At 43.4% G+C, this 12,163-nt stretch overlaps 1 protein-coding gene across 2 annotated transcripts in view; it reads right to left on the bottom strand.

The window, feature by feature from the left end:
• LOC133260431 (uncharacterized) overlaps positions 1-12,163 on the bottom strand; it is a 149,830-nt gene that overhangs the window by 27,210 nt on the left and 110,457 nt on the right. Inside the window, exons 15-16 of one of the 2 annotated variants that reach the window (XM_061438766.1) lie at positions 11,172-11,348; positions 6,006-6,218 (exon numbers count right to left, since the gene is read on the bottom strand). In XM_061438766.1, coding sequence (XP_061294750.1) covers positions 6,006-6,218; positions 11,172-11,348 — 390 coding nt within the window. The remainder of the gene's footprint in view (positions 1-6,005; positions 6,219-11,171; positions 11,349-12,163) is intronic. The other variant, XM_061438767.1, reaches the window with a different exon arrangement.

Genomic DNA, 12,163 nt, shown 5'->3' with positions numbered 1-12,163 from the left:
TGGAGAATCCCATGGACAGAGGAGCTGGCAGCCTACAGTACACAGGGTCACAAATAGTCAGACACGACTGAAGCAATGAAGCACGCACACACGCATACTTAGAATAGCACTAACACCATAACTAAGATGTCCGCTCCTCATGACCAGCAGCAAGCTTCTGCTGGGGTTTGTCCTTGATTTCACGTACCCCTTCTCCATAATCACACATACATTGACCTCCCACTTGCCTCTTTGGAACAGTTCTCAGAGCTCTCCAAGAGGCCGTCTCCCAGACTACAGCCTCAGCTTGCTGCTTCTGCTGCTAAGTCACTTCAGTCGTGTCTGAATCCGTGCAACCCCATAGACAGCAGCCCATCAGGCTCCCCGTCCCTGGGACTCTCCAGGCAAGAACACTGGAGTGGGTTGTCATTTCCTTCTCCAGTGCATGAAAGTGAAAAGTGAAAGTGAAGTCGCTCAGTCATGTCCAACTCTTTGAGACCCCATGGACTGCAGCCCACCAGGCTTCTCCGTCCATGGGATTTTCCAGGCAAGAGTACTAGAGTGGGTTGCCATTGCCTTCTCCGCAGCTTGGCTCGAAAAAAAATTTTCTATTTCTTTCTTAGATTTACTATTGGTTAAATTTTTCATTGACAAAGACAGATCCACTAAAAACATGACATCATTATTTACATAAAACGAAGTTTTTCACTGAATTAACCCACTGATCTAGCATTAAGTATACCTGGCCCAGCTCTATGTTTCATAAGCAACTTCATCAAAATCTGAATAGTCTTTAACTTTCTAGCTACTTGCATGTGTAGAAATATATTTTGAGTGAAGAGGCAACATTAGATAAAACTGAGATGAGAGAATCATGCCTACTTTCTACAAACTAAACTCTTGCCAACAAACAAGGATCCTACTGGTGTGGGGTGTGTTTGTGTGTACACTGTCTTTGGTTTCCTGATTACTCTTCAGCTTGTCTTTCCTACAAATCCTACACCTTTTTTCCCTTCATATTCATGTTTAGTGACAAGTTCCACCTATGTTGTTGTGAGGCCTGTTTTTCTTTTTTATATTAACAACCATACAATTGTTCCTAGAAAAGGCAAGCAGTTTGCATTCATGCTACCTTGAATCCCTTCTACACCCAAATCTATTAAAGTGATTTACTCCTACGGTATAACAATTTTATGGTAACAGAAATAGAAACATTTGTTACAGGATCAGCATCGCTTGGTTTAAACATGTGTGTTTGCCTATAAGAAATGTTTTCAAATATACAATGGCAGACACATTGCAAACATTAATGCTTTTATTCAATTTCTACCATCAGCATCTGCAGAGGAGCTCCCAGGACTGAGGCACTGTCGGGTATTTAAGGCATAGGAATGTCCACTGCATTTTCAATTCCTTTGGAAATCATAAGCATGCCTTACGCCAGCCTCTACGCAAATCAGGACAATTAAGATAATTGCTACCATTCTCTTTTCAAAAGTGAAGTCATTCTAGCCCAGGGATTTCTGATCAGATACAGTGAAAGTGAACAATAATGTGCCTGATTGTTATGTATCAATAATAGCTCCTAAGAGCAAAAAAAGCACATGCTTTCTGGCTCAAAAGACCCACCATGGAGACAGGCTGGATCCTGGACCCTTTGCGGCAGTGCTGAACTGCCTGCACCTGGACAAACACCTCCTCAAACAACAGAATAGAAACAAACTATACAAGATTAAAAATAACTGAACGCATGCACAGGGCAGGGCAAATCCTGGACAAAAGATACAGAGAGACCGAGAGACCCCAACTGCCATTTCTAAACAGCCTGGAGCAAAAGCAGGGGACTGCACATGCCCCTGCACACACCACCACCTAAGGGTGGGCAAACCACCTAAGCCACCCCTCCTGCCTGACCTGTGGACACAGCCCCTCACCCTAGAAGGAACCAGCTCACCCACCGCAGGCAGGGAGCAAGGGCGCCTCTCACTTGTCCTCACGCTCTCCTGCGGCAGTGTGCTCAGCCATGCCTGACTCTGAGGGACCCTGTGCACTGTAGCCCGCCAGGCTCTTCTGTCTATGGAATGCTCCAGGCGAGAAATACTGGAGTGGGTTGCATTTCCTTCTCCACCTGCTGAAGCGGGAACCCAAATAAAGCCTTGCCTGAATTTCTTCTCTGGCATCTAGTCAATATCTGTTAAGGAGGCCACAAACCTAGTCAACATCACTACCAAAATCTCAGGGGGAGAGGTTTAGTTGGACAAGCATATTGAAGGGTCACTAGACAAGTTATGATGTAAAGAAAACACTACGATGAAAGCGGTAGAAGTAACATACATATGATGAGGGTTCTGTGCAGGCACCTCTCTGCAAAAGTACTGACAATCACATAAGTCTACTGAGTAGATCCTGAAGATCTAATTGGCTTTTTCAATGAGTCATGAGTCAGGTGGTGCCCACACAGCATGTGGAGGGAGACTGGGGGGTGGGGGGCTGCCAAGTGAAGAGGGTTCTAAAGGCAAGACAGGAGAGTCATATACAAAAAAGGTTATTTCAGATTAAGTCATCTCCCTTTGCGCACAGAAGGGTCTTATTAGATGGGTTACCTCATCTTCCTTTGGGGGCTGGAAAGGGCCCACATGATAGCTTACCTCACTGGAGCTGAGGTAACTCCAGAAAATCCCTAACCGACCAGCTAGGACTCCGTTTCTGGGGGAGGGTAAAACTTCAGTTGGGCTTCCCTGGTGGCTCAGTGGTAAAGAATCCACCTGCCAATGTAAGATACACGGGTTCAATCCCTTGGTCAGGAAGATCCCATGGAGAAGGAAATGGCAACCCATTCCAGTATTCTTGCCTGAAGAATCCCATGGATCCATGGGGAGGCACTTGGCAGGCTACAGTCCATGGGACCGCAAAGAGTTGGACACAATTTAGCGACTAAACAACAAAACTTCAATCAGGCTAGATATTAAGTCCAGGTTCAGTGACATGCCCAGTGTAAGTGACTCTTGGGCTCATGCTCTTCTTTTTAATAATACCAAAATAAGGATTTTCCTGGCAGTCCAGAGGCTAAGACTCTGTGCTTCCAATCTAGGGGGCATGGGTTTGATCCCTGGTTGCAGAACTAATATCCCACATGCTGCATAGCCAAAAACAAAGAAGAATATTCACAAACATTTTTTGAAAAAGCTCCTGAATTGCCAGGGAAAAGTAAAAGCAAATATGAAATGAAGACAATAAAATAAAGTTCAAATTTTTGATTTTATTATTAAAATAATCATAATGCTAAGTCACTTCAGTAGTGTCCAACTCTGTGTGACCCCATAGATGGCAGCCCACCAGGCTCTGCCGAACCTGGGATTCTCCAGGCAAGAACACTGGAGTGGGTTGCCATTACCTTCGCCAATGCATGAAAGTGAAAAGTAAAAGTGAAGTTGCTCAGTCGTGTCTGACTCTTCGCGACCCCATGGACTGAAGCTTACCAGGCTCCTCCGTCCGTGGGATTTTCCAGGCAAGAGTACTGGAGTGGGTTGCCACTGCCTTCTCCAAAATAATCATAATAACAATTCCCTGGTGGTTCAGATGGTAAAGAATACGCCTGCAATTTGGGAGATGTGGGTTCAATCCCCGGGTTGGGAAGATTCCCTGGAGATGGAAATGGCAACCCACTCTACTATTCTTGCCTGGAGAATCCCATGGACAGAGGAGCCAGGTGGGCTATGGTCCTTGGAGTCTTAGAGTCAGGCAGGACTTTAGTGACTAACACTACTGTCCAAAAGCAAACGGAACCTCTGTTTTCTTCAAGTTATCAAAAATCTTTAAGAGACGCTACTTGAGTTTAAAAAACTCCAATACATGATTGCTGGCCTCAGTTGCACAGTGCACAGGAAATTCTGAACTTAGCTTTTCATCCTGAGAAGTCCACGGTGGGGCAGGGGCAGGGGCGGGGGTTTGGTCTTTGTGCTAGAGCACAAAACAGCCTGAGCAGAAACAATTTCAGACCCAATTCTTCACCTGAAAAGCTGTCAGCAAGGCTGGTTCTAGAAAAATTAAAAAAGAAAAAGAAAAAAGAAAACCACTTTGTCTTTTGGAAGCACCTCCCTGCGGGGTTTCCTGACTCCAGTTTCCTCTTGGCGATCAACCCAGTTTCTCCAGGCTGATACCATGAATCCTCCACAACAGGTGGGCAGACCTGGTGTGACTGAGCGCTGACACCAATGCGGCTGTGGACAATCACTCAGCCAGTTCCTCTGTGTTAGGATAACACTCCCCTGCGTTAATCTGTTCATTTCTGCTCATGTTCCTATGCTCAGTAAAGCCTTCCGCCAGGACTCCTTCCATTCCCTCAGCTGGTCAGAGCGCTGAGTCACCCACCTGGCAGGCGGAAGGAAAAAGAAGGAAGCCTTCGTGTTCAGAGGAGCACAGACAGAGCCAAGATTCTGCTCCACACTTGCAGAGGAAGCGTCCTCGCTTGGAGGGACAAGAGAAACACCATGCAGAGGAAAAAATGGAAGCAATAGAGAGGCCCCGGCAAACTGGAAAGGGAGAAATGGAAGAACCAAGAGAAGCCCCATCCAACCAGAGGATGAGGCAGCCACACGTAAGGTGACTGAGCACCAAGCTGGCCCTTTGGTTGTTGTCACAGGAAGACAGAGTTCAGGGCTGGCCCATCCCCAGTTTGGGGTGACAGTTATCTGTGCCCCCATAAACTGCCTCCGGCAACTCTGAAACACATGCACATAAAGACATGTGTCACGTAGGAACACACCTTCTGTCTCCTGGTTCTGAGCAGTCCCAGGAGCCCCAGAAGAAACAGGTTTGTCCATTCTGTGGATGTAGGTGATGGCAAGGAAGGCGGCTTCCTGGAGGTGACCAGGCGTGATGAAATCTCACCTTCCATAGTCTGGCCACAGCAGAGCTGGTAACCATTTTCATCTCAGTTCGTCCACTTGCCAGTTTAAAAGCTATAAGCAGGACTCTGTCTCTTCTGTGGCGTGGGACACGCCCACCTCTCAATGCTCTTATGAGCCCATCCAGGATGCTACCTAAATGTGTGTGTACATGTGCTTTTCGCTTTTGCACTGTGCACAGTGAAGTCAGGGGCACGGAACCATGAATGGTCTAAATCTTCCCTCCTCTCCAACCAGAAGCTCACGTAAATTCTCCCAGAGAGATGCCCCCCTGGTAAGGAGAGGGGGGACAGGGAGCATCTCCAAGTTTATCCAAAAGGCACAGTTTAAACCAAACTCTTTCAAATGAAAATGGATGAGCAGAGCATTAATAGACTTGCTAAATGGTAACTGTGCCCCTCAACCTGTCAGAGATGTATGAAAATATAAAAGTTGTGATATTGGTTACAAGTCACCCCTCCAGAGTTACAAGATGTTAAGGAAAAACTTCTAATATTTAGAGCATAAAATTACTTTCTAGGACTTCCCCAACGGTCCGGTGGTTAAGATTCAGTGTTTCCAGAGCAGGGGGCCCCAGTTCAATGTCTGGTCAGAGAACAAGGATCCCACATATCACAGGGTGCAGCCAAAAAAAAAAATTACCTCCTTACTCACAGAGCAGGCTTTCCACTGGTGGGAACTCAGGTTCCAAGGAAGCAGTTCAGGAAATATGACTGAGCTGGGACTTCCCAGGGCCTTGGTTCTCAAAGTGTGGTTTGGGGCCTGACTCAACAACAGCAGCTTGATGCTCGTTAGAAACACAGACACATAGGTCCTGGAGCAGTCTATCTGAGTCAGAACCCATTTTCTAACACTATTTCCAGGTGATCTGCATGCACCTTTCATTTCAGAAGCAGTGTCTAAGGGTCAAGGACCCCTTCTGGTCACACCAAGAGGGTACCCACCCCCAGTCGTGTATTAACAATACCAGTCAAGGGGGGCTACCACGTAGCACATCCAATTTTCCAGAGTTTTCATAGGTTAAAACTAAAAAGCAAAACACTCAAGCAAGCAACACTTGTAGCAATTCTTGGCAAGTGTCTTAGACATTCGCTGAGAAAAACACGAGCAGATGCTTACAGCTCCATCACACCGTCCATCCTTAATCCTCAGAAACATCCGTGCATTCTTCACACTTTCAAACATGCATATCCTAGAGCTGATTTTATGCACTCTCCAGTAGGACTTTTCAGACGGCTTTCCTACGCCCGTGCAGCTCCCATCCGGCTGGAGGCAGAGGGCCTGGCACAGGCTGGTGGCAAGCAGAACCACTGCGCTGTTGAGCAACACACCCTGCAGAGCAACCAACAGCACAGAGAGGCAGTAAGTGACACGCCTGTGTCTTGCTAGAGAAATATGGCAATAGAGCCCATTTTCTTACAAAAGCTGCAGTTATCGGGATCTTACCAGAAGCTTGGTGGGAAAGAATGAGCAAAAAAAAAAAAGGAAATAAAAAATTTAACTGCTATGTAAAGCTAAACAAAACTAAAGAAGGTGGTCTGGTTGACTCATTATGATTTACATTAATCATTACTTATTGAGACTGTAAGAATCAGCATCAGATGCTACAGAGATTTTAAGAAGATGCAAAACCCACAAACATTTCTCTTAAGAAGTTTCCAATCACTCTAAGCAAATAGTTTGAATACTAATACAGAAAAGAATAAAAATAGTGTTCTATAAGAGTGCTTGAATTTTGACAAGTAATCTATGGATATTAGTTAAATGTATGCATGTAGGAGGGGCTTCCCAGGTGGTGCTAGTGGTAAAGAACCCGCCTGCCAATGCAGGGGACGTAAGAGATGCAGGCTTGATCCCTGGGTCAGGAAGATCCCCTGGAGGAGGGCATGGCAACCTACTCCAGTATTCTTGCCTGGAGAATTCCATGGACAGAGGAGCCTGATGAGCTATAGTCCATGGGGTCTCAAAGAGTCAGACATAACTGAAGTGACTTAGCACTCACACACACATGCATGGAGGAATAAATGAATGAATGAAAAGAAGTATCGAATATAACTAAAGCCAAATTAAGTAAATCTTCTCTAATCAATAGCTTCAGTCAGTTCAGTTGCTCAGTTGTATCCAACTCTTTGCAACCCCATGTACTGCAGCACACCAAGCCTCCCTGTCCATCACCAACTCCCAGAGCTTGCTCAAACTCATGTCCACCAAGTTGGTCATGCCATCTCATCCTCTGTCATCCCCTTCTCCTCCTGCCTTCAATCTTTCCCAGCATCAAGGGCTTTTCCAATGAGTCAGTTCTTTGATCAGGTGGCCAAAGAGCTTCAGCTTCAGCATCAGTCCTTCCAATGAATATTCAGGATTGACTTCCTTTAGGATGGACTGGTTGGATCTCCTTGCAGTCCAAGGGACTCTCAAGAGTCTGCTCCAACACCACAGTTCAAAAGCATCAATTCTTCAGTGCTTAGCTTTCTTTATGATTCAACTCTCACATCCATACATGACTATTGGGAAAACCATAGCTTTGACTAGATGGACATTTGTCAACAAAGTGATTGATGCCTCTGCTTTTTAATATGCTGTCTAGATTGGTCATAGCTTTTCTTCCAAGGAGCAAGTATCTTTTCATTCCAAAACTACAGTCACCATCTGCAGTGATTTTGGAGCCCAAGAAAATGAAGTCTGCCACTGTTTCCATTGTTTCCTTATCTATTTGCCATGAAGTGATAGGACTGGATGTCATGATCTTAGTTTTCTGAATGTTGAGTTTTAAGCCAGCTTTTTCACTCTCTTCTTTCACTTTCATCAAGAAGCTCTTTAGTTCCTCTTCACTTTCTACCATAAGGGTGGTGTTATCTGCATATCTGAGGTTATTGATATTTCTCCCTGCAATCTTGATTCCAGCTTGTGCTTCATCCAGCCCAGCGTTTCACATGATATATTCTGCATATAAGCAATAGCTTAAGAGGAAGATATTAAAAGTTCTTGAAAATTAGTTAGAAATGTACTAACACAGTAGAGAAATGAATAAAAGACACAAATACACAAGTCACAAAATACAAATGATGAATATGCAAAAGGAAAAATAATCTATACGAGTAATAAAAATAATAATAAAATGAAAATTAAATGTTTATTTCTCTAGAAGATTGTCAAAGTTTCTTTCAAGGACTGCTATACTCAACACCAAGGTCCATGATATCAATATAAATAATATCCTGCTCTGTCAAAGGGAACTTGGTAGTAATGAGCATCATTTTACCTGGAAAGGTCTGGCCTTTGTCCTAGGTTTCTGAGAAGTAATCACCAACCCCTAACGGTGCTGTGCCTAACAGGAGTGTCTTTGCTTGCCTGGCAGCCTTGGGTCAGCCAGATAGTAAAGATGCGACTTAGGGTGGGAACTTTGCGTAACGAGGTGTCAGCTGACCTCCCAAGAGGTCTCTTCCCTCTGCATCTCTTTCCTTAATGAATGTTAGAGACTGAGACTGGCCTTATGGACTCCCTATGTGAGGGACCCCAGGAAAGCCTCTGGGCCCAAGTCTCAGGTAAGCCTCCCTGGATGGCAGTGCTCCATGAATATCATCACACATCAGTGCAGAGAAAGTCACATCATCCTGATTCCAGGAAGAGGACAACCACAATTTCCACATTTGGTGCTTTTCCTGAACTCTGCCCTCTGCATCTCTTCTCTTAGTGAATGTTAAATCTGCATCCTTTCTCTGTAATACCATGAATGTGAGAGCAATGATTTAGTTCTGGATCATTCTCATGAATTATCAAAACTTGATAGTGACCTCAAGAATCCTTCACTCTGAAGTCCCTGTCAGAAGCAAGGGTGGTCATGTCAACTGTCCCCTCTAACCTCATGATTTGACTTTCCCAGGATTAAGTACTGGTACATTTCTGGAGAGAGATTTGTCAATATGTTGCCAAGAGTCTTAAAGGGCTCATATTCTGACCTTTCAATTCAATTTTGAATGATCTAGGCTAAGAAAATAATAAAATATGTTGTCAGAGACATAAGTCCAAGTACATTTTCCAGTAATACATTAAAGGTAATAAAATAAAGAAATTAAGATTAAATATCCAATGACAAATTCATATTTTCCTAATGTTTGAATATAATGTAACCATATTTTCCCCATGTTGTCTGGGGAAAATAATAACATAATGAAGTGTTTATTACATCAGATCAGTCGCTCAGTCATGTTCGACTCTTTGCAACCCCACGAATCGCAGCATGCCAGGCCTCCCTGTCCATCACCAACTCCCGGAGTTCACTCAGACTCACGTCCATCGAGTCAGCGATGCCATCCAGCCATCTCATCCTCTGTTGTCCCCTTCTCCTCCTGCCCCAAATCCCTCCCAGCATCAGGGTCTTTTCCAATGAATCAACTCTTCACATGAGGTGGCCAAAGTACAGGAGTTTCAGCTTTAGCACCATTTCTTCCAAAGAAATCCGACAGCTGATCTCCTTCAGAATGGACTGGTTGGATCTCCTTGCAGTCCAAGGGACTCTCAAGAGTCTTCTCCAACACCACAGTTCGAAAGCATCAATTCTTCGGCACTCAGCCTTCTTCACAGTCCAACTCTCACATCCATACATGACCACAGGAAAAACCATAGCCTTGACTAGATGAACCTTTGTTGGCAAAGTAATGTCTCTGCTTTGAATATGCTATCTAGGTTGGTCATAACTTTCCTTCCAAGAAGTAAGCATCTTTTAATTTCATGGCTGCAATCACCATCTGTAGTGATTTTGGAGCCCAGAAAAATAAAGTCTGACACTGTTTCCACTGTTTCCCCATCTATTTCCCATGAAGTGGTGGGACTGGATGCCATGATCTTCGTTTTCTGAATGTTGAGCTTTAAGCCAACTTTTTCACTGTCCACTTTCACTTTCATCAAGAGGCTTTTTAGTTCCTCTTCACTTTCTGCCATAAAGGTGGTGTCATCTGCATATCTGAGGTTATTGATATTTCTCTTGGCAATCTTGATTCCAGCTTGTGTTTCTTCCAGTCCAGTGTTTCTCATGATGTACTCTGCATATAAATTAAATAAACAGGGTGACAATATACAGCCTTGACAAACTCCTTTCCCTATTTGGAACCAGTCTGTTGTTCCATGTCCAGTTCTAACTGTTGCTTCCTGACCTGCATACAAATTTCTCAAGAGGCAGATCAGGTGGTCTGGTATTCCCATCTCTTGAATAATTTTCCACAGTTTATTGTGATCCACACAGTCAAAGGCTTTGGCATAGTCAATAAAGCAGAAATAGATGTTTTTCTGGAACTCTCTTGCTTTTTCTATGATCCAGCAGATGTTGGCAATTTGATCTCTGGTTCCTCTGCCTTTTCTAAAACCAGCTTGAACATCTGGAAGTTCACGGTTCACATATTGCTGAAACCTGGCTTGGAGAATTTTGAGCATTACTTTACTAGCGTGTGAGAGGAGTGCAATTGTGCGGTAGTTTGAGCATTCTTTGGCATTGCCTTTCTTTGGGATTGGGATGAAAACTGACCTTTTCCAGTCCTGTGGCCACTGCTGAGTTTTCCAAATTTGCTGGCATATTGAGTGCAGCACTTTCACAGCATCATCATAGTAGGTCTAAAAAGTTTTGAAGACAAATTGACTGATTGGATTCATAATTCACCAGACTAGATATGTTATACTCATTAAAAGTTGTAACTTTTCAGAAAACATTCTCTTCATTTTTAAAATGTAGATAACAATATCTGTCAGAAATGTCATGGTGGTTAGATTTAGTATTGTGTATGGTGAAGCTCTCAGTAAAGTGTCTGTAATAAAACAGGCAATCTCACAAATGATACCTATTGCATTAATAATATCATTTAAAGATAAAAAGATAAATTCACAAACATGTATTACAAAGAAAAAAAACATAAGCAATATGAAATGATCACACACATACAACACTCAAAGAGTATAAATATGTAAATATTCTAACAGTTAGAAAAGTTAAATATAGATTTGTTTCACTCCCAAATATAAGATTCTCTAACTTTTTATTTGAAATTCCCACAGCCATAGTTTTAACCTGCAAATTCAATTGACATTGGCTGTTACTCCCATCATTTTAGTGTTGCTAAGGCTGCCGTCCCTACGATCACATTCTGGGTGGACAAAATGACCACAGGCATCAATGCCCTGAGTGGAAAGAGATCTGATTTCTCCACTGTGACTTCATTCAAGAGTTTTCCTCAACAGGGCAAAAGATAATACAAGTTTAAGAGTATCAGCTTTAATGACCTTCCTCCAGTTTACCTTGACAAAAACCACAAACTCTTTTGAAAGGTCTGCATAGCCTGCCGATGATTCGTTAGTTATTTTGCCATGGCGATCAAAAATAACCAAGTGGCCGGGAACCCGTGCTGACTCAAGAAGTGCGCAGCGGTTGGGCTGGGACAGCACCCGCATCTCAGTGGAGGCCCCACCACTAGCCTAAAAGAAAAAGGGAAAACAAAACAAAATGAAAGCTCTGCATAAGCAATAGAAAAGGTGTTGACACTCTATGTCTGCACAGATCCAGTGCACTGCATGGAACCCTTGAACTAGCTGTACAACTGTGACATGTTTTCTGATTCAATTCTTTTGATCTCCCGCCCTGATTTCCAGGGTCTTGCTCCAAGGACCTTCTCTTGACTTTTCAGAAACCATGTAGAGCGCTAAATAACAGCAAAAATAATTCCAGTGGCAGGGTAATTTAATGAGATGTTAATGTGCATTTTATCATTATTTTTCACTTCTTTTTTTGTGTCTTCCTAATTAAAGACCACATAGGATCAAAAGATGAAATTAACAGATGTTTATTACTAGGTTTTGCTTGTGAAAAACTGAACAAATCAAGGAAGATAAACTATAGTGAGACATTTCTAGTTTAGGGCACTGTTTGAGGTCTGACCTCTCACTGTCTCAAGGAGGCATCTGGGCCTGAAAGTAAGGACTTACTGATGCCGCTGGAAAGGCTTGATTCGTGACACTAAAGCTGCCAACCTCAGTGAAGTTTCTTGTGTGAGGATGGCAGGTAAGCCACGGAGCCGTTCACAAAGAAACCACCTGATGTTTGATGAGAACTAGGCAGTGAGCAGTGTGGACTGAAGTTAAGAGAGTTGTCACCAGCTTGAAATGTGTATACAACAAGGTGACCTTCATAATAACCAAGATGGAATTTTTCTCCAACTTAGAGGGAGAGGGGTTTACAGAGAGACTTAATTTGATTTTAGAAAAATAAATAGAACATTTCTTGAACTCTTAAT

The sequence above is a fragment of the Bos javanicus genome, chromosome 14 (genome assembly GCF_032452875.1).
Source record: "Bos javanicus breed banteng chromosome 14, ARS-OSU_banteng_1.0, whole genome shotgun sequence".
In the NCBI taxonomy this organism is placed as follows: domain Eukaryota; kingdom Metazoa; phylum Chordata; class Mammalia; order Artiodactyla; family Bovidae; genus Bos; species Bos javanicus.
Note: the sequence above shows the minus strand (reverse complement) of the source record. Positions and strands in the feature narration are given on the sequence as shown.